The sequence below is a fragment of the Nerophis lumbriciformis genome, linkage group LG03, assembly GCF_033978685.3.
Source record: "Nerophis lumbriciformis linkage group LG03, RoL_Nlum_v2.1, whole genome shotgun sequence".
Classification (NCBI taxonomy): domain Eukaryota; kingdom Metazoa; phylum Chordata; class Actinopteri; order Syngnathiformes; family Syngnathidae; genus Nerophis; species Nerophis lumbriciformis.
The window spans coordinates 28,905,001-28,928,476 of NC_084550.2; the positions used below are offsets into that span (position 1 = coordinate 28,905,001).

General features: G+C 36.1%; 1 protein-coding gene across 1 annotated transcript in view; it reads right to left on the reverse strand.

Moving 5' to 3' along the window:
- LOC133582359 (neuropilin and tolloid-like protein 1) overlaps positions 1 to 23,476 on the reverse strand; it is a 29,197-nt gene that overhangs the window by 4,071 nt on the left and 1,650 nt on the right. Inside the window, exons 3-7 of the mRNA XM_061936530.1 lie at positions 22,379 to 22,513; positions 22,058 to 22,306; positions 10,505 to 10,546; positions 4,545 to 4,672; positions 2,754 to 2,982 (exon numbers count right to left, since the gene is read on the reverse strand). Of these exons, the coding sequence (XP_061792514.1) occupies positions 2,754 to 2,982; positions 4,545 to 4,672; positions 10,505 to 10,546; positions 22,058 to 22,306; positions 22,379 to 22,513 (783 nt within the window). The remainder of the gene's footprint in view (positions 1 to 2,753; positions 2,983 to 4,544; positions 4,673 to 10,504; positions 10,547 to 22,057; positions 22,307 to 22,378; positions 22,514 to 23,476) is intronic.

Genomic DNA, 23,476 nt, shown 5'->3' on the forward strand with positions numbered 1-23,476 from the left:
GTTCCAATAGCAGCAGAAGTGCACTTTTTGGAGAGCTGTATTATTTTCAGTTTTGTGCCCAAGGGACTGATTTTATTTAACACTATATTATTATTTATACACCTATAGTGATCACAGAGACAGGTTATTTTTGTGTTACTGTATATATTTGTTTTTCTGAAAAATCCCACTTAATATACTTTGGGTAACAACAGTCAATATTTTTTATTTTATTTTTTTAGGGGGTAACAGTCAATATTTATTTATTTATTAGTCAATATTTATTTTATTTTTTTCTTATAAAATAAAAGTGAGCTTTTCCATATACAACAACCTATCTGTACTCGATAAGAGAATCGATAAGGAATCGGTTCGATAAGAGGATTCAATAATGGGCTCGAACTCGATAATTTCTTATCAAACATCATCCCTAATTGTCACGTTCTGTAAATGGTAAATAAAAAGAGATTACAAACTGCAAAGACAAGATATTTAACGTTTGAACCGGAAAACTTTGTTATTTTTTGCAAACATTAGCTCATTTGGAATTTGATGCCTGCAACATGTTTCAAAAAAAGCTGGCACAAGTGGCAAAAAAGAGTGAGAAAGTTGAGGAATGCTCATCAAACACTTATTTGGAACATCCCACAGGTGAACAGGCTAATTGGGAACAGGTGGGTGCCATGATTGGGTATAAAAGCAGCTTCAGTCATTCACAAACAAGGACGGGGCGAGGGTCACCACTTTGTCAACAAATGCCTGAGCAAATTGTTTAAGAACAACATTTCTCTACAAGGAATTTAGGGATTTCACCATCTACGCTCCGTAATATCATCAAAAGGTTCAGAGAATCTGGAGAAATCACTGCACGTAAGCCATGATATTACGCACCTTGGCTGCCTCAGGCGCTACTGCATCAAAAAGCGGCATCACTGCGTAAAGGATATCACCACATGGGCTCAAGAACACCTCAGAAAACCACTGTCAGTAACTACAGTTGGTCACTACATCTGTAAGTGCAAGTTAAAACTCTACTATGCAAAGCCACAGCCATTTATCAACAACACCCAGGGCCCGAGCTCATCCCAGATGGACTGATGCAAAGTGGAAAAGTCCACACTTCAAATTTTTTTTGGGAAACTGTGGACGTGGTGTTCTCTGGACCAAAGAGGAAAAGAACCATCCGGACTGTTCTAGGGTGTAACTGTAAAAGGCAGCATGTGTGATGGTATGGGGGTGTATTAGTGGCCAAGGCATGGGTAACTTACACATCTGTGAAGGCACCATTAATGCTGAAAGGTACATACAGCTTTTGGAGCAACATATGTTGCCATCCAAGCAACGTTAGCATGGACGCCCCTGCTTATTTCAGCAAGACGATGCCATTGAAAATGTGTGAAGGCTAAAATATGAGAAGGGAGACTGTTGAACAACTTAAGCTGTACATCAAGCAAGAATGGGAAAGAATTCCACTTCAAAAATGTGTCTCCTCAGTTCCCAAACCTTTACTGAGTGTTGTTAAAAGGAAAGGCCATGTAACACAGTGGTGAACATGCCTTTTTTTGCAATGTGTTGCTGCCATTCAATTCTAAGTTCATGATTATTTGCAAAAAAGAACAAAGTTTGTCAGTGTGAACATGAAATATCTTGTCTTTGCAGTCTATTCAATTGAATATAAGTTGAAAAGGATTTGTTGTATTCTCTTTTTATTTACCGTTTACACAACCTGACAAGTAATGATTAATATAATTGGATATTAAGAGTATGTGAAAGTTTGACTTCTACCTTGTTTACTTCCGTGACGACCTTCTTAAAGTGTTGTAATCAATCAGAAATATCAAGCAGCTAAAATGTGCCAAACATGGATACATGTAGAGAGTGTTTTGCAATTTTTTACTCGACTTGGATTTTTTTTTTTAAATGTGTGGATGTTTTTCATAATATCTACAAAGTCCAGTGAGCAGATTGTGTTATGTGTTAACATAACCTTTATGTTAGTTGCATTTTTTTTTTTAACTATGACTAGGGAAGGTTGTTTGGATTGTGTCCTATAAGTAAATGCTGTGGTGTCACATCAAAGTACATTTGATTGTCGTTTATCTGATTTACTCATATTGTCAGAAAAATTGTATGTAAATTATCAAAAAACTTTCCGTTCTGAGTTCCAGTGAACGGATGAGAGCTGTCTTTGTTGCACCAAGTCAAAGGCTTGGAAAATTCCATTGTGTACAATGGGAGGAGATGGGAGGGGGTTATCTATTGTCATCGAAGACCTGTTCAAGCTGAAGCCATGACCAGCCCAAGACCGAGGCATCTTTTTATTTTGTGTTAATGTGACCGAGAACAATGACTGTTTACATACTCCCCATTCATTTAAAAACAGATGTTGTTATGTAAACAGGGAAAATCCAAATAAAAAAAGGTGGCGTACAATCTTTCGCCAGAGCGTGCTAAGACACTGTAAGAGGTTACAGGTCGACGTTGTCTCTCCTCATTTGAGTCCAAATTTAATTCTGTCTCTGTTTGATTCTTTGCTTCTTGTCTTGTTTAATAAATGTCATCAGTGTTTGAACCTGACACAGATTGTCCACAAGATGGCAGCAAATACGTATCATTCAGAGAATGGTTGGTTTTAAGGATGAATTAGAAAGTTCTCCGCTATGTTCTTGGGCCACTGATGTAGAACGAGCGTATTTTCAGCATAGGTCAGAAAAGTTGATGAAATGGTTTGTTTTGGGCGGAGAACTGGAAGGAGAAGAGATGCATGCACTCACGATCAAGGAAGGTCGTGAAGAGGATCTTGAATTTGCTTTTCCTGCTTCCTTCGTCCGCCCACAGCCGCACCACGCCCACAGAGGAGGTGAGCATCACGTCGTTGGCCACGGTGGAGCAGAACTTGTTCTTCAGGTGCTCCACAGAACTGCTGCCGTCGTAAATGGCCACAAAGTTACGCTTGCACTCGTTGGAGTTGTGCATCTCGTACTCCAGGAAGCGCATGTAGATCTGGGGAAGCAGAATACAAATCCTTGTTTGCCTTTCCTAATCTTGCCAACATGAACTAGTACTCAAACTTTTGTGGTTGTTAGGTCAGATGACGCCAGGGTAGACATAACTTGCAACTCCATGAATATATGTCAGGTAAAAGTAAGGCGTTTCTTATTGCCATCGACTACGTGTCTATGGTGATATATATTGATATCGTTTTATCGCCCGGCCCTAGGTAAAAGTATACCATTTAATGTATATGCTGTACATGTATTGAAGTAAGACATTATACATAATACTACTGTGGGGGGAGATGTTGTCAGCGCTGCCTGAAGGAGCAAAGGTCACCGCCTCTGTCCATGGTGCTGAAGACAGAGCACCATCAGACGGGGGCGTGGCAGTGCTGACGGCGAGACACAGCTGGCAGGTGATTAGATTTCACAGGCGGTACGTGTTAATCTAATCATCTGTTGTCTTTAACAGTAAGCGGCCGGGAGCAGAGGGAGAGAGAGGATACGGACGTGACTGGGAGATCACGTTCTGCTCGAGAGAAAAATTTTTGTTGAAACATTCTGATTAAAACCTTGTTAAACCTGTGCCGTGTCTGACATTGGGACTGCTAGGAAGCGACTTCCACAACTACAATTTGCAATTCCGGTTTGTATGTTGCCCATTCATTTTCAATGGGGGGAAATTCCTGGTAATCCCGGGTAATCGGGTTATTTTTTTGGAACCCGGAAACATGCTGGGTTGACTGTCCAAGGTGAGTGGAGTGTGTGGATGGTGGAACGGTTCGAATGGGGTGAGAAATGTGGGATATGCAGTAGATTGTATAATGCCTATTCATTGTCAATGGGGAGAACATTCCGGGAAAACTGGGAATTTTGGGAAAAGGAAAACATATTTTGTGTTCGATCTATCGGTAGACTAGTGTGGGTGGATGGTTGAAAGGTCGGAATCGGGTTTAAAAATGACGCAACATTTTGAGAATTTAGGACATTGTAGAACTCTGAATACGTCCATTCATTTGAATTTCCTGGAAATTTGGGTACTTCGAGAAAACCGTGAATTTCTAAAATATTGATACTCGCACAATTGATGATATGAATGGGTTGGTGTTGGAAGTTTGGAATCGGTTGAAAAATGTTGATGTAGTAACAGTTTGAATCGAGAATGGGTATTTCGGAATTCCTGGAACTTTGGGAAAACCGGGAATTTGTATGAAAAATAAATAGGAACATTTGTTGTCCCAACTAAGAGGAATGTTATGAAGTTGGAATGGCGGGAATTGGTTAAAAAATGTGGACTGTGAAAACTTTCCAGGAAGAGGTGAAAATAGAGCTTTGGAAAACTGGAAATTCTGTGAATTCCTGGAATTTTTGATCTTGGAAAGTAATTAGTGTCCAATGTGAGCTGAGTGTGTGGATGGTGGAACGGTTCGAATGGGGTGAGAAATGTGGGAGTTGTGCATGTTTGAAAAAGGGCTCATTAATTTTCATTGGGGAAAACCGGGAATTTTGGGTAATCCGGGATCATTTTGAGGGTGGGGGGGAGCTCACGATTCCATGATTGAAACAGACCTTAGCTCTTGGGGGGGCACGGATCTGCCACCTGCAGTCCACAGCCTCGGTCTGCAGGGCTCGCTTCTCCCTGATGATCTGAGTGGACTCCACGTAACCTTCAGGACCACTCAGGTCAAACTCACAGACTGAGGACGACAATTTATAATCACCATACCTATATATAATCATCATAACAATATATATTATATATAATCATCATAACTATATATAATATATAATTATCATTACTATATATAATATATACAATCATCATAACTATATATAATATATAATCATCATAACAATATATAATATATGATCATCATAACTATATATAATATATGATCACCATAACTATATATAATATATGATCATCATAACTATATATAATTATATGATCATCATAACTATATATAATATATAATCATCATAAAAATACATATGATCAAAATAACAATATATAATCATCATAACAATAATATATGATCATCATAACTATATATAATATATGATCATTATAACTATATATAATATATGATCATCGTAACAATATATAATATATGATCATCATAACTATATATAATATATGATCATCATAACTATATATAATATATAATCATCATAAAAATACATATGATCAAAATAACAATATATAATCATCATAACAATATATAATCATCATAACAATATATAATATATGATCATCATAACAATATATAATATATGATCATCATAACAATATATAATATATAATCATCATAAAAATACATATGATCATAATAACAATATATAATCATCATAACAATATATAATATATAATCCATCCATCCATCCATTTTCTACCGCTTATTCCCTTTGGGGTCGCGGGGGGCGCTCGAGCCTATCTCAGCTACAATCGGGCGGAAGGCGGGGTACACCCTGGACAAGTCGCCACCTCATCGCAGGGCCAACACAGAAAGACAAACAACATTCACACTCACATTCACACACTAGGGCCAATTTAGTGTTGCCAATCAACCTATCCCCAGGTGCATGTCTTTGGAGGTGGGAGGAAGCCGGAGTACCCGGAGGGAACCCACGCAGTCACGGGGAGAACATGCAAACTCCACACAGAAAGATCCCGAGCCCGGGATTGAACCCAAGACTACTCAGGACCTTCGTATTGTGAGGCAGATGCACTAACCCCTCTTCCGCCGTGCTGCCCATAATATATAATCATCATAACTATATATAATACATGAATACAAACTTAGAGGTTGTTGATATTACACAATTGCTGATTAATTTAATTCTTACAGTAAAATATAATTTGGCAACTCAGTTGACAGAATGTGACGCAAGTGTACGTTTTTTTTTTTGCAGCATATATTTTCTTTTTTACACTAAAATCCATGGTTGTTTTATTTTATAGCTCAGTTGGTAGAGTGGCCGTGCCAGCAACTTGAGGGTTCCAGGTTCGATCCCCGCTTCCGCCATCCTAGTCACTGCCGTTGTGTCCTTGGGCAAGACACTTTACCCACCTGCTCTCAGTGCCACCCACACTGCTTTCAATGTAACTTAGATATTGGCTTTCACTATGTAAAGGGCTTTGAGTCACTAGAGAAAAGTGCTATATAAATATAAAAATATAATCCACTTTACAGTGTATGACTGTAAATGTACAAACAATACCACAGTTGTTTTACAGTAAGAGCAAGATATTATTAGACTACACAAGTGCAGATGCATTTGATTAGTACATTTTATTATATTTTTGACATACACTGTAAAAAAAAATCTGCACATTTTACAGTTGTCAGAATTTCACTGTAAAATTTACAATGTTTTAACATAGTAACATAGTTTTTTGTTTTTTTTTACAGTAAAAAAACTATTGGTGTATTTTTACAGCGTATTACTATCAGTGTTGGGACTAACGCGTTACAAAGTAACGCGTTACTGTAACGCCGTTAGTTTCGGCGGTAACTAGTAATCTAACGCGTTATTTTTTATATTCAGTAACTCAGTTACCGTTACTACATGATGCGTTACTGCGTTATTTTACGTTATTTTTTATGTAGTATCGGCTAGAAACTGAGGATCTGATCGTGTTTTATGGCAGCGAAGCAGAGACGTGCTTCTGATTCTTCCTCTGCGCTCTCTGTGTGTGTGAGTGTCTGGGTGTGGGAAGGGGAGGGAGGGGAGGGGGGTGCGCAATACAACGTAAACCGTTGGCCAACCAAAAAGTAACCACAGAACACTATACGACTATACGGTATAGTGTTCTGTGGTTACTTTTTGGTTGGCCAAGCGGACGTGACGACAGGCTGTCCCCACTCAGATCCGCACGGACCGGGAGGGGGCGTGCCTTAAGTCCGGCTGGAAATCGGGAGAAATTTGGAGAATGGTTGTCCCAGGGAGAGGCACTGAATTTCGGGAGGGTTGGCAAGTATGAGATATTCTCACTTCTTTTCTTTTGTCGAGCACAAAGAAAAGAACATTTTAGTTAAATGTAAGTTGTGTCTTGGATCAAAGATCCCGTCTCCTGCCCAAAACAACAATTCAAATCTGCCTGGTTAGGCTCTGTGTATGTCACGTGTGCCTTCCTTAGGTGAAGCCAGCTTTACAGCTATGTTGTTGATTGATTGATTGATTGAAACTTTTATTAGTAGATTCCGTACAATTGACCACTAAATGGTAACACCCAAATACGTTTTTTAACTTGTTTAAGTCGGGGTCCACTTAAATTGATTCATGATACAGATATATACTATCAAATATATACTAACATCATAATACAGTCATCACACAAGATAATCATCAGGGTATATACATTGAATTATTTACATTATTTACAATCCGGGGTGTGGGATATGGAGGGGGGGTGGGAGGGGGTCAGGTTTGGTTGGTATCAACACTTCAGTCATCAACAATTGCATCATCAGAGAAATGGACATTGAAACAGTGTAGGACTGACTTGGTAGGATATGTACAGCAAGTAGTGGACACAGAGAGAGAGATCAGAAAGTATAAGAAAAAGTGTCTACATTTGATTATTTACAATCCGAAGAGGTATTATGTGGAAGGGAGGGTGTTAGTTTAGGGTTGTAGTTGCCTGGAGGTGTTCTTTTAGTGCGGTTTTGAAGGAGGATAGAGATGCCCTGTCTTTTACACCTGTTGGGAGTGCATTCCATATTGAAGTGGCATAGAAAGAGAATGAGTTAAGACCTTTGTTAGTTCGGAATCTGGGTTTAACGTGGTTAGTGTTAGTGTTATTATGCTGTTTGTTACTTATGTATGTTATGTTGCAGCTATTTAAAGTAGTTTTGTCAATTTGTTCTGGCCTGAAATAAATTGGCCCTTTGAAACATATCTTTGTCTTTGTGTGTTGTATGTAGAGCACATTGCTTAGCAGAGTTCAGTGATGCAAATGTATGTCAAGTTGATCAACAGATTGTATTATTCTCCACTACAATAACAGTACTGAAATGAAGGCTAAAAGGGCATTAATGGGAGCTTTAAAAAAAAAAAGTAGAAGAAGTAACTAAATAGTTACTTTTCACAGTAACGCATTACTTTTTGGTGTAAGTAACTGAGTTAGTAACTGAGTTACTTTTGAAATAAAGTAACTAGTAACTGTAACTAGTTACTGGTTTTCAGTAACTAACCCAACACTGATTACTATACATGGAAAAATTGTAACACCAGTTTTTTATTGTCAAATTCAGATGACTGATCTACCAGGTTTTTTTAAACTGTAAATCTATTGTCATTTTTACAGTGTACAAATTAAAGGATAATCATGAAGCAGATAATTTTTTATGTTTATTCTAACAAGAACACTGTTTTAATGTAATTGTAAATATAATATTTGTTGCATTTAGAGTGCATTACTGTAAATGTGAAATGGGTAACAGTTTTTTTTACAGTAAAATGTATGGTTGTTGTCTTTTAAGGTATATTACTATAATTGGAAAAATAGTAATTATTTTTTAAATGTTAAAATTCTGGCAACTAAGCCACCAATATTTTACTGTAAAATCTATTGTAATTTTTACAGTGTACAATTTGATGGGTAGCATGCTTTTAAATCATGAGTCAAGCAGATAATTAAGTATTTATTTTTATCTTAACAAAAAAAAACGTTTGGAATGTATCATAATATAATATTTGTTGCATTATTAGGTAATATTATAGTTCTAAAAGTTATGAAATTGCAAATGCATCTTTTTTCTGTCAAACAATAAGGATTTAGTAAGGAAAGATACATTATTTTATTAAGGCAACTTTAAAATTTCGTGTTTGGTCTCCCGAAAATATCACATTTTTCGCACAAACTTACAAAAATTGGTGAGTTTTGGTGCGTGTTCAGGGCCTCATAAATGCGACCAAAGTGAGGGGATAATAATAAATATGCAAATAATAATAAATGTGACATTCTTTGGGGCACGAGGATAATAAAATATTAGGTTAAAACTGGGATTGTTATATTGTATAAAAGAATGACACATTTGTAACTCTGCACTTTTCCCTTTCATACCTGCTGGGAATGTCAACTGTCTTTTGAAATGCTTGAGCTTTTCAAAATAAATCTAAGAAAAACAATTTTGTTTGACTACTTGATCAGAAAATTTCCAATACACACTCTTGCTGTAAAAAGTTCAAATAATGATCACATCCAATTAAAAAAAACCTAACCCACTAAATAAATCACATGAATTCCCATTATTGGTCCTTCTGTACAAATCAATTTTTATTTTTTTTACAAAAATCAATTTCCATATATTATATTCAATTCGACACAGAAGGTCCCGAAATATTATGTTTGTTATTTTCATAACAAATCACAATATCATTATGCATTTTTAAGGTGATTTTTTTCTTTTCATAAAAACCAAAAAGCGATAATTTGTTATCCCAACACAAATTGGACATGCATATTTTACCTCTAAATAATAATAAAATAATAATGGATTATATTTTATATGGCGCTTTTCTATTATTAGATACTCAAAGCGCTCACATAGAAGTGGTAAATATATTAATATTAATATTGTGTAATGTAAATATATTTATTTTAAAAATATGTATGTTGCTCGATGGTATTAATAATGAATGAAATGCAATAAAATGTTAATTGACTAATTTAGAGTTGTATTACCTTTTATACCTGCTGTTTCAAATTTGATACACACATTTTCAACTCTAAAATATATTATGAATTATCACACAATTTTACATTGCATTGACGGATTAACTGTTCATACTGATTTGTCATTTAAAAAAACTACATTACATCCAAAAAAAAAGGGAAAAAAAGAGAAAAAAAACAAAAGAATAAAAAAAAACAAAAAAAAAACATTTTCCTTACCTTATATGGCAAAGTTTCTCTTCAAAATTCAAGTCTCTCATTTCTTCTTCGTGTCAATCTTGCAGGATCATTATGTCAAATACTGCCCTCGTGTGGATTATACGTGTAGTTCATGCATGTGATCTGTATCACATGTGGCGTTATAAGGTTTAAAATCAGGACTATTGAAATACATACAGTAAGGATGAGGGCCCAAGGTCTCAGGGGCCGGACATCAAAATGTGGATGTTTCTTTAGAAAGTGTTACATTTCTTTGAGACTTGACTTATTTACAAGGTAAACAAATTAGCTTTCACAATAAATTAATTATTCTACGCTTGCTACTCGTTTCCAGCGTGCGCAGCTAGACAGATAGTTAACAGTGTGAAGACACAGAAGCTACGTTTTGTTGATGTTTGATGTTCTTTCTTTCTTTTGTTTTCCTAAAGTGGATAGTGCCATCTTCTTCTGCTCGCCCACATATGTGACACATAAGCTCCGCTGTCGCTCCCTGCTGGGCGGCGGGGGTACCGCATACACGAGCAACCCTGGTATGAATGGTTTCATCCAGACTATTTGGGCGTTGTTGGGCGGGCCAAATGAAAGGCTAGTGAATGTTTCTATGTCCTTGTTGTGTGGTAATACTTACATGGCAATGCCGGCAGGTCTCCAACGCCTTTGAACTCAGGATCTAGAGAGAGAAAACAGAAGATTGGTTATGAAATAATCATTTTGAAGGTGGGTGAGGTCAGGGAATTCTGACTTGTTTTGATCAGCAGTAGCAGACAATAATTGAGAATCACGTCCCTAAGACCACACGTGTTTAAATGTTTCCTTCTGAACCTCGGAGCTGATGGATCTACTTGCCAGCCGGATTATAAAAGCAGATTTGCCATCTTGGTTCTTAATAATCCTCTCATGTTTCTTGGACGGATTATTCACTTTCATTCCTATCTGAGGCACAGTACAACAATGCAGTGCCAGGAGTTCATCCAATATAAGGATTACGTCTGCAAATAATTCTATCTAAAGCTTTCTGTTCCAGACACACGTGTGTGTTGTATACAGTCCTGGTCAAAAGTCTACGTACACTTGTAAAGAACATCATGTCATGGCTGTCTTGACTTTACAATCATTTCTACAACTCTTATTTTTTTGAGATAGAGTGATTGGAGCACATACTTGTTGGTCAACAATGTAGATATGAATTATGTCTAATGGAAAGTGGTACGCTACTTTTGATGTTGGTTTTCTGGCAACCGGCACATTACTAAAATGAACTTGATATTAAATAAGGCAACATCGTACAGCAAATAACACCCGACATGTAAGCACACACAACCACTACTACTACTACCATGTGGGAATAATGAACAACAAATACATGACTGAAGTGACCGTCCTGTCATTTTAATGAATGTCATTTGATGTGCTGCCTCTTGGCCAGGAGTCCCTTGAAAAAATATTTTTTTAATCTCAATTGGATTTTCTTCCTGGTTAAATAAAGGGTAATTTAAAAAAAAAATCCTACCTGTGTGGACAAGAAGACGACAGCCAATTCGACATTCAATCTCTTTACTAACCGGAGGTAACACAATCCAGTGAAAAGATTCAACAAACACGCTGAAGTCTCATCTCACTTGGCAACAGGAAGCGCCTTTTAAAGGCACACACTCGTACACTCTGCTTTCATGAAACGTCTATCCACTGCATGTGCCAGATGTTTTTTTAAGGTTTCTTTCTTGAAAGTAACACAATTATTACTTTCCCAGTAATTTATTACGTTTATTAAATAGAAATTCCGATAATAATCTGATTACTTTTTTACAATGAGGAATTACTTATTAAAAGTAATTGGTTATTGGTGCTTCATTTCTGTGTTTTTTGCGTGAAGTGTAAAACGTCAATTTGTGAACGACAGAGCGCTTCATAAGGAATTTTAGAATATAATAACATCATTCCTCCCGTGCCGCACGCCGCTCATGTCCACAGCATGCTTGTCTTATAAGGTAGGTATAGGTAATCAGGGCCCACAAACAAATCTCTGAATGGCGATTCTTAGACAACCCATTTCTACATAAATACCTAATTTTCAAGAATTGATTTAGAAAAACAAAACAAAACAAAACAAAAAATAAAAAAATAAAAAAATAAAATATAATGTATATATATATATCCATCCATCCATCCATTTCCTACCGCTTATTCCCTTCGGGGTCGCGGGGGGCGCTGGAGCCTATCTCAGCTACAATCGGGCGGAAGGCGGGGTACACCCTGGACAAGTCGCCACCTCATCGCAGGGCCAACATAGATAGACTGACAACATTCACACTCACATCCACACACTAGGGCCAATTTAGTGTTGCCAATCAACCTATCCCCAGGTGCATGTCTTTGGAAGTGGGAGGAAGCCGGAGTACCCGGAGGGAACCCACGCAGTCACGGGGAGAACATGCAAATATATATGTTTATATATATATATATATATATATATACATTAAAAAAAAAAAAAAAAAAAATATATATATATATATATATATATATATATATATATATATATATATATATATATATATATATATATATATATATATACCGTACATAAATATATTTTTTTTTTTTATTATAATTTTTGGATGATAATCAATTTTACAAAATACATTTTTAGGCTATCTTCATGCCACCAGAAGGAGATTTTCCAGTTCAAAAAACAGATAGTTTCTAGGGATAGGTACCGTTCACAATTGAACCGATACGGTACCAAATTCCGGTACCTTCGAATCGACTGTACCAATTTTCTCTACTTTTGTGTGTGCTAATAAATGTTATTTGTTTCACAGTAATATTATGTTTTTTAATGTAACATACAAAAAGAGTTGATTAAAATAACTGTGCTGTCCATTGTTTTTTAATCTTGTTTTTTGATTACGTTTGAGTCTCATTTCCAATGCAGTTGCACTTCCGAGACATTAGAGGGCAGTGCAGGCTATCCATAGTATGTTGTTTATGCATTTTAGACTTGTTTTGTAAAGCTTTCATTATTGTGTCTGTTTGAAATAAATAACTTTATTATTACGTTTGACTAGGAAGTAGCATTTCCCGGGCAGCTGAGTGTGTTACGTTGCGCCCCACAAAGTGTTTATACTGTAAGTGTTGTGCTTATTAACACACCAGGAGTTTGACCGCCACATTCATCTTAGTTGTGCTTTTCATGGCCAAATTTGGAGGTGTTGAAATCGCCATGTAAAAATGCTGATGCTGATGGTAGCCTAGTCTATGGCAAGTCCAATTTTTTTTAGGTTTTTTATTTTATTTATTTATTTTTCAATCTAACGTGAATGGAGACCCGTAAGTACCGACGGAATTGATTTAAAGTACCGAATTCGGTAGCTATCTCGGAATCACATTTCACTATGAGTTGAGCTTAAAGTGGATGGATGGCTGTGGTATTTTCATTTTTTGAAAAGAAAATGAAATAAACAGACGGACAGATTAATATTTGCTGCTGGTCATTGTAGGTGGCCTATAAAATCTGCTGTCAATAAAGCCTCCGCCTCGTTAAGCTGCTGCTTCGGCTCAGCACTGACAAGCTCTATTCCCCTGAAGACAAGCTTTTATTAACGAGTGTGTGTGTGTTCTTGTAATTCTACCCTTCTTGAGACATAAAGAAGGAAAAGTATCTTCCACATGAGGAGGTGTGAACAAGTGATGACATAAATCATGGTCCCAATAACATTGCATCTAATAGAGAGCCAAATACTAGAGTCTGTGAACATTGCTCCAAAGTCAGGATTTTTTTTGTTGATTTAATGTGTATATTAATGTGTATACAAAAGTAAACATTGACAGGTGCAAAGGCAGCAATATATGATAAAACAAGATGGCAGCTAAAGAAGAACTTTCGTATTCATCCCCGCCAGGTGAACGGCTGATTTGACCACTTCCTGTGCTGACGTAAGACAAGCCATATGTGACCATAGGATGAACACATACACTGCACTACTAAGACTGTAGTGGCTATTAACAGTTAGCTTCTACAGCTGGGTTGTCCAAAGAGCGGCACAGGGGCCATCTGTAGTCCCTGACTCCTTTGTCATCGGCCTTAAGCACGTTACAAAAAACAAAAAAATAGAGATCTCATTTGCACCCCTGCTGGTGAAATCTATCAAAATGAGGGTGGTCCCAAAAAGGAGGGATTTTTCAAATTGCCTGTGTGTCGCTTTTAAAAGTTCTCCCCCGCTGGTCAACATATGAAATAACAAGTGTGTGTAAAAATGTGAAGTGCTCCCCCTCTGGTCAACATATGAAATAACAAGTGTGTGTAAGAAATTGAAATGCGCCCCCTTTGGCCAAAATTAATCAAAAAATAATAATAAATATGTATATAGAGACATACTGTAATAACCTAAAGTAAATAATGAAGATTAAAAACCAATTACAAACAAAACATTAAAAAAAATAAAAAAAAATAACTAAAAGCAGCCCTTTTCTCACAATGTGTCGACTTTTTTCTTATAAAATTGGGAACAATTTCACATATTCTTTCTGTTTCTGTAATATTGCAATATTTTCTCGTAAAATTATTACTTTTTATGTAAAATTATTACTTTTTAATGCATAATGGTGACATTTGTCATATAAAATTCCTGACTTTTATCACAATATTGCACTTTTTTTTTTTTGTTCTTGTAAAATAGTGAAATTTTTTCGGTAAAATTAAGACTTGTGTCATAATTTTGGCAAGTAAAAATTCCGATTGTTATTATAATATTGCCAAAATGTTAAAGTTTTCTTATAAAGTTGTGTCTTTTGTCGAATAAAAGTACGAATATTTTCATAAAATTGCCAAAATTTTAAGATTTCTTGTAAAATTGTGACTGTTATTGAGTAAAATTCCAACTTTTATCATAATATTGCACAAATGTTCAGTTTTTCTTGTAAAATTTTGACTTGCGTTGAGTAAAATGACGACTTTTATTATAATACTGCCAAGATTCTACGTTTTTCTTGTGAAATTGTGACCTATTTCTTGGGAAATTCCAACTCTTTTTTCACAACAAGCTTTTTTTTACATGTGCATAGTATGTATATATTATTCATGTTGTAAATACACTTCTTTATATATCTAGAAAGGCTGGTCCTAAAGAGGGAGGCTTTTTTCTCAGGTCTCCAGAAGGTAACAAATACAAGAGTGTGTGTGTGTGTGTGTGTGTGTGTGTGTGTGTGTGTGTGTGTGTGTGTGTGTGTGTGTGTGTGTGTGTGTGTGTGTGTGTGTGTGTGTGTCTACTCTCACATTCCCACCATTCAAGCACATTCCACAATATTTCAAGAAAGTAGTGTCTCAGTACGTGAGGCGTTCAAGTGCAACATATAAATTGTGCAAACTGGCGTCCATGTAGGAGACAGCTGTGCAGCGTAACAAACATCTGTGTCAAAGTCACACAAAGTTAATGGAGCGTGATGCGGTGCCAAGAAGAGTGCTTAGAAGTGGACTACCATAATACTCTCAACATGGCAGACCTCGTCTCTGCGGACAAACTGAAAAGCAGTTTAACTCTTCAGTCCAATTCTAAACTACCTTCAGCCTCCTAAGCCACAAAAAGTCTTGTAAGTAAGTCAAATAATATTATTTTTTAAACTTTCAGCGCTTTAAATTCTTCAACAGCTTCAGATCTATTCATAGTTATAAAGGTTGTATATATTGGTAATGTTTTTTTAATGTTTTATGCTCTTTTTGAATACATTTTTTTTTTTATGATGGAAAAAACACAAAATATGCAATATTTTCCAAAAACAAGTTGCAAAATGGAATGATTTAGATGAGGTAATTACAGCCTTAATAAGTCAATAATTCATAACAAAACTGATTTTGATGCATTATTATTTTTGGAACTGTGAGTTTTTGCATAAAAACTCACACTATCACTCCTTAGCCGAAAAATGGTAAAACTCAAAAAAGTGTTATAACACAGTCATATATTATTCTTTTTTTAAACTTTTAATGCTCTAAATTCTTGAACAGGTTCAGATCTATTTATGGATATGAAGTTTTTATATATTTGTAATGTTTTTTTTGTTTGTTTTATGCTCTTTTTGTAAAAAAAAACACACAAAAAAACAATTTGTTGTTATGGAAAAACACAAAAATATGCATCATTTCCAAAAACGAGTTGCAAAGTGGAATACTTTAGTATTATGACTTACTTAACTATAAGTATGTCATATATATATATATATATATATATATATATATATATATATATATATATATATATATATATATATATATATATATATATATATATATATATATATATATATATATATATATATATATATATATATAAATGATAAATAAATGGGTTGTACTTGTATAGCACTTTTCTACCTTCAAGGTACTCAAAGCGCTTTGACACTACTTCCACATTTACCCATTCACACACACATTCACACACTGATGGAGGGAGCTGCCATGCAAGGCGCTAACCAGCACCCATCAGGAGCAAGGGTGAAGTGTCTTGCTCAGGACACAACGGACATGACGAGGTTGGTACTAGGTGGGGATTGAACGAGGGACCCTCGGGTCGCGCACGGCCATTCTTCCACTGCGCCACGCCGTCCCTATATATATATATTTTTTTTTTTTTTATTCCATCGCTCTAAATTCTTAACTAGCTTTAAACCTATTGATAGATATAAAGTTTTTATATATTTGTATTTTTTTTCATGTATATGAACAACAACATTTAAAAAAACAAACACACAAAATATGCAATAATTTCCAAAAACAAGTTGCAAAGTGGAATACTTTAGATGAGGTCATTACAGCCTTTAATAAGTCAATAATTCATAACAACACTGATTTTGATGCATTATTATTTGTGGAACTATGACAGTTTTTATGCAAAAACTGACACTATCACTCCTGAGCCGAAAAACGGTCACACTCAAAACAAGTGTTATAAGTAAGTCATATTTTTTTCTTTTCTTTATTTTCAACGCTTTAAATTCTTGAACAGGTTCAGATCTATTTATAGATATGAAGTTTTTATATATTTGTAATGGTGTTTTTTTTGTTTTATGCTCTTTTTGTAAAAAAAACTAACAAAAAAACACCATTTGTTGTTATGGAAAAACTCAAAATATGCATAATTTCCAAAAACGAGTTGCAAAGTGGAATACTTTAGTAGTATGACTTACTTAACTATAAGTATGTCATATATATATATATATATATTTTTTTTTTAAATTTATTATTCCAACGCTCTAAATTCTTAACTAGCTTTAAACCTATTGATAGATATAAAGTTTTTATATATTTGTATTTTTTTTCATGTATATAAACAACAACATTTAAAAAAACAAACACAAAATATGCAATAATTTCCAAAAACAAGTTGCAAAGTGGAATACTTTAGATGAGGTCATTACAGCCTTTAATAAGTCAATAATTCATAACAACACTGATTTTGATGCATTATTATTTGTGGAACTATGACAGTTTTTATGCAAAAACTGACACTATCACTCCTTAGCCGAAAAACGGTCACACTCAAAAAAAGTGTTATAAGTAAGTCATATATATATATTTTTTAATTTTCAACGCTTTAAATTCTTGAACAGGTTCAGATCTATTTATAGATATGAAGTTTTTATATATTTGTAATGTTTTGTTTTTGTTTTATGCTCTTTTTGTAAAAAAAACTAACAAAAAAACACCATTTGTTGTTATGGAAAAACTCAAAATATGCATCATTTACAAAAACGAGTTGCAAAGTGGAATACTTTAGTAGTATGACTTACTTAACTACAAGTAAGTCATATATATATATATATATATATATATATATATATATATATATATATATATATATATATATATATGTCTTAATAAGGTTATCCAAAAAATAGTGCTCGATACCATAGTAGAGCGCAATATATGTATGTGTGGGAAAAAAATCACAAGACTATTTCATCTCTACAGGCCTGTTTCATGAGGGGGGGTACCCTCAATCATCAGGAGATTTTAATGGGAGCATTCGCATACCATGGTTTATATAGGGCACAGAGTGGGTGGGTACAGGCTGGCCTAGGGGCGTGGTGATTGGCTCATGTGTTACCTAGGAGGTGTTTCCGTCTATGGCGGCATGTTGTTACAATTTCGCTGCGCTTGTTGAGGGATGACAGGTCTGGACGGTAAATAATAAACAGTTTCTCTTTCAAGCATAGGTTGCATCTTTTATTACCACTATTGTAAGGTGTGCTGGATGCAAGAATTTGCCATGTTATTGAATATTCAACATTATTGTCTTTGAGGTCCCAAATGTGTTTGCTGAGTTCTGTGGTATTTCGCAGGTTTTTGTTCCTGAAAGAAGCCTTGTGATTGTTCCATCTGGTTTTGAATTCACCCTCGGTTAATCCTACATATGTGTCGGATGTGTTAATGTCCTTGCGTATTACCTTAGATTGGTAGACAACTGATGTTTGTAAGCACCCCCCGTTGAGGGGGCAATCAGGTTTCTTTCGACAGTTACATGCTTTGTTGGTTTTGGAGTCGCTCTGACTGGGGGTCGACGGCTCATTTGCAATTGTTTTGTTGTGGTTTGAGATGATTTGTCGTATATTGTTCATGCAGCTGTAGCTCAATTTAATGTTGTTCTTGTTGAATACTTTTCTTAGGTTGTTGTCTTTGGGAAAGTGTTTGTCAATCAGATTGAGGAATTTGTGTCCAATGTTCGTTGAGACGTTTTTGCTGTATGGGGGGTTGTACCAGATGATGTCGTTTCGTTTTCTGTTCTTTTTTGGCTGGTTTCCTGGCGTGGGTTCATAGGTGAGGGTGAAATTGTATCCGCTTTCATCAAGGGCTTTTTGGTACGGGGGGGTTGCTTGGTCAAATTCAGCTTTGCTAGATGACAGCATCGATAGCCTTTTATTGATTCCGGTAGGTATTCTTTTCGTGGTGGTGGGTGGGTGGTTGCTGTCATGGTGCACGTATTGGAGTGTTGTGTTGGGTTTCGTGAATGGTTGGTAGCTGTTATTTCTCAGGTTGAAAGTGACGTCAAGGAAGTTGACGGTTTGCTTGTTGGCTTCAATCGTGATCCGTAGGCCGTTTTCTTTGAAAATTTGGCATATGCGCTTCTTGGTATTCTCGCTGCTCCTTGGCGAGGCGCGACACACTGCCAGTCCGTCATCACGGTAAATACCAAGGTTCAGATTGAGGCTAGCGAGCTGGGAGAGGAGGAAACTCCCAACGAGTTCACACGTTTCTGCTCCGTCAAAACTTCCCATAGTGACGTCAAATGTTGCATTGTTCTTTTTTTGCCATGGTGTACTGTTGTGGATGAGAATGGAGTTTTTTGCGTGGATGATGATGTTTCTTTCGTTGCCTGTGATTGAGTCGTAGTCTGAGGCGAAGTCTAGTGCTTGAGTCAGTAGGTCTTGCGTGATGGAAGGGTAAAATTCTTCGATATCAAAGGAGATAAAGTTGTGCTGTTGTTTGTCTTGGATGTTGTTGAACCATTTGATTACTGCTGCTGTATTTCTCCATTGGTTGAGTGGTGTTTTGTCCTTGATTTTTGTGTTGACTCTGTCCAGGATTATTTTGCTAATTTTTCCTATTTCAGATTTAGTTGGGTTTATTAGTCGGCATGTTGGGTTATTTGCGAAGTTGGGTTTGTGGTCCTTCAATGTGATGAAGGCTTCCTTGTTGGCTGTGGCGTCCACCCTGTCCTCAATGTCCAGTTCAGCCGCGATCCTTTTATTTTCCAGGTGGATGTTTTGTAAGGTGTTGGGTTGCGCTTTTTTGTATGATTTGGTGATGCTTCTGTCCAGTAAGGTGTGGTGTTCTGGTATGTCCATTCTGTAGAAGTTTGTGGTTTTATCGGCAGCTATGATGAGGTTGTTTACTTTCTTGATGCGCTCCTTGTCATTTTTCAGCTTGGTGAGGAGTGGGTTGCGGATTGGCTTGAATTTGACTGATTGTATCATTTTGAGCATGTCGTTCTCAAAATCCTTTAGTTCCTCAACTGTGGGTGGGTTCTTGGTAGATTTGAATCCGTAAGTTTCCTTTTGCATTCCTTTTGTTTCAGGGTGGAGGGAAAAATGTGCTTTCCACCGCATCCTTCTTAGGAAGTGTTCCGTCTTTTCTATGAGCCTTAGCTTGTAGTCATTCTGCGCGGGTATGGGAATGTTCTTCGTGGAGTAGTCGATGTTGAATTTTTCCATTTCTGATCGTCGTACAGTGCTCAACAAATGTCAATTTGGAGCGGAGTATATGTCTTAATAAGGTTATCCAAAAAATAGTGCTCGATACCGTAGTAGAGCAACCCCCCCGTACCAAAAAGCCCTTGATGAAAGCGGATACAATTTCACCCTCACCTATGAACCCACGCCAGGAAACCAGCCAAAAAAGAACAGAAAACGAAACGACATCATCTGGTACAACCCCCCATACAGCAAAAACGTCTCAACGAACATTGGACACAAATTCCTCAATCTGATTGACAAACACTTTCCCAAAGACAACAACCTAAGAAAAGTATTCAACAAGAACAACATTAAATTGAGCTACAGCTGCATGAACAATATACGACAAATCATCTCAAACCACAACAAAACAATTGCAAATGAGCCGTCGACCCCCAGTCAGAGCGACTCCAAAACCAACAAAGCATGTAACTGTCGAAAGAAACCTGATTGCCCCCTCAACGGGGGGTGCTTACAAACATCAGTTGTCTACCAATCTAAGGTAATACGCAAGGACATTAACACATCCGACACATATGTAGGATTAACCGAGGGTGAATTCAAAACCAGATGGAACAATCACAAGGCTTCTTTCAGGAACAAAAACCTGCGAAATACCACAGAACTCAGCAAACACATTTGGGACCTCAAAGACAATAATGTTGAATATTCAATAACATGGCAAATTCTTGCATCCAGCACACCTTACAATAGTGGTAATAAAAGATGCAACCTATGCTTGAAAGAGAAACTGTTTATTATTTACCGTCCAGACCTGTCATCCCTCAACAAGCGCAGCGAAATTGTAACAGCATGCCGCCATAGACGGAAACACCTCCTAGGTAACACATGAGCCAATCACCACGCCCCTAGGCCAGCCTGTACCCACCCACTCTGTGCCCTATATAAACCATGGTATGCGAATGCTCCCATTAAAATCTCCTGATGATTGAGGGTACCCCCCCTCATGAAACAGGCCTGTAGAGATGAAATAGTCTTGTGATTTTTTCCCCACACATACATATATATATATATATATATATATATATATAAATATATATATATATATATATATATATATGACTTACTTAACTACAAGTAAGTCATATATATATATAAAAAAAAAAATTCAACGCTCTATATTCTTAACTAGCTTCAGACCTATTCATAGGTATAAAGTTGTTATATATTTGTATTTTTTTTTTAATGTTTTATCCTCTTTTTGTATTAAAAAAACATTTAAAAAAACAAAAACACAAAATAATGAGCTTCATGAGCTCGATGAGCTTCAAGAGGTAGTCACCTGAAATAGTTTTCACTTCACAGGTGTGCTTGAAGCTCATGGAGAGAATGCCAAGAGTGTGCAAAGCAGTAATCAGAGCAAAGGGTGGCTATTTTGAAGAAACTAAAATATAAAACATGTTTTCAGTTATTTCACCTTTTTTTGTTAAGTACATAACTCCACTATATATCCATCCATCCGTCCATTTTCTACCGCTTGTCCCTATATATTTATATATGTATATATAGTGCTGCCAAATTATTAATTTTATCAGATTTATCACACTTTAGAATCTGGATTAATCATGATTAATCGCAGTAATTTACTTGCCTAAATAATTTCAATCAACCTCAAAAATGGCCCCAAACATTTGTCATAAATGCACTTGTGTTGCCATGACGTCATACACAAACGTCCTTTAAATGTTTGACCTAAATGTACCTCATTTATTTGCTGAAAAGTATCACCTCAACTTCTGTGTTTTGAAGCATTGACCTGATGACTGACCTTGGCTGTCAAGGTCAAGGAGCTCCAAGTATATTCATGTCAAATAGAATCACAACTAAATCCAAACAAAATGATTGCAATAATTGTTTGGAGTAATCACATGATATATGTAGATTATTGATGTTTATTTCCAGGTATTTATATGCAATGGTCGCCATGACGACGCACCTTGAGTGAAGTTGTATCGGGCGGAGAAGCCGATGGCCTCCAGCTCGCCGTCGGCCACAAACTTGATGTAGAGGTACCTCCCGCTGGAGCGCACGTAGGAGGGGCTCTCCTGGCCGCAGTAGCGTCCGATGATGGGGGAGAAGCCGAAGGGGCCGTCGCGCACCTCGATGTGGTCGAACTTGCAGTCCCAGGACGGCTCGATGGAATACTTGTTGTCGAAGAACAAGTTGATGCACTGGCGGGGAGAGGCTGGGAGCAGAGGTAAGTAAGACCCGGGAGTGCTGGATGTGGATGTGGATGTGGACGTGGACGTGGACTCACCCTCTATGATGTACACACACTCACGCTCAGGCGGGTACTTCTGCGGGTAGTTGGGGGACGTAAAACGCCCTCCGTCGGGGTCCTTCACCCAGGTTCCACACTGGCCGGCCGGGGTCACGCCTGAGTTGTTGGTGACTGGCAGCACAACACAAATTTAAATCATCTTGTTGTTGTTTACTACCAACTGTCCTATTTACCACTTTATACACAATGTAAACAACACACATTATTACAGTGCAGTCAAGTTGTTCCACGTTAAATCATCTTGTTTACTACCAACTGTCCTATTTACCACTTTATCTCTTGTCATTGAACATCACATTCAACACAATGTAAACAACACACATTATTACAGTGCAGTCGACGTTTATTCTACAATTGCTTTGCTCCTAAATTAAAGAATGAAAATGGCGGAATTAATTAAAACTATGAATGGCACAGTAGTAGAGGGGACCCAACCAATCAGAGCACGCTGTTCAGTATCCTGGCCACCGATTGGCTCGGCCTCACTGCATAATATAATATGATATATACAGTGTAATATAAGATAATATAATGTAATATGATATATACAGTGTAATATAATATAACATAATGATATAATATAATATAACATATGATATAATATAATGTGATATATACAGTGTAATATAATATAATATGATACATACAGTGTAATATAATATAATATATACAGTGTAATATAATATAACATATGATATATACAGTGTAATATAATATAATAAAATATAACATGATATATACAGTGTAATATAATATAATGTAATACAATATAATATAACATAATATGATATATTCAGTGTGATATAATACAATATAGTATAACATAATATGATACATACAGTGTAATATAATATAATATGATGTATACAGTGTAATATAACATAATATGATATATACAGTGTAATATAATATAATACAATATAACATATGATATATACAGTGTAATATAACATATTATATATACAGTGTAATATAATATAATACAATATAATTTAACATAATATGATGTATACAGTGTGATATAATATAATACAATATAGTATAACATATGATATATACAGTGTAATATAACAT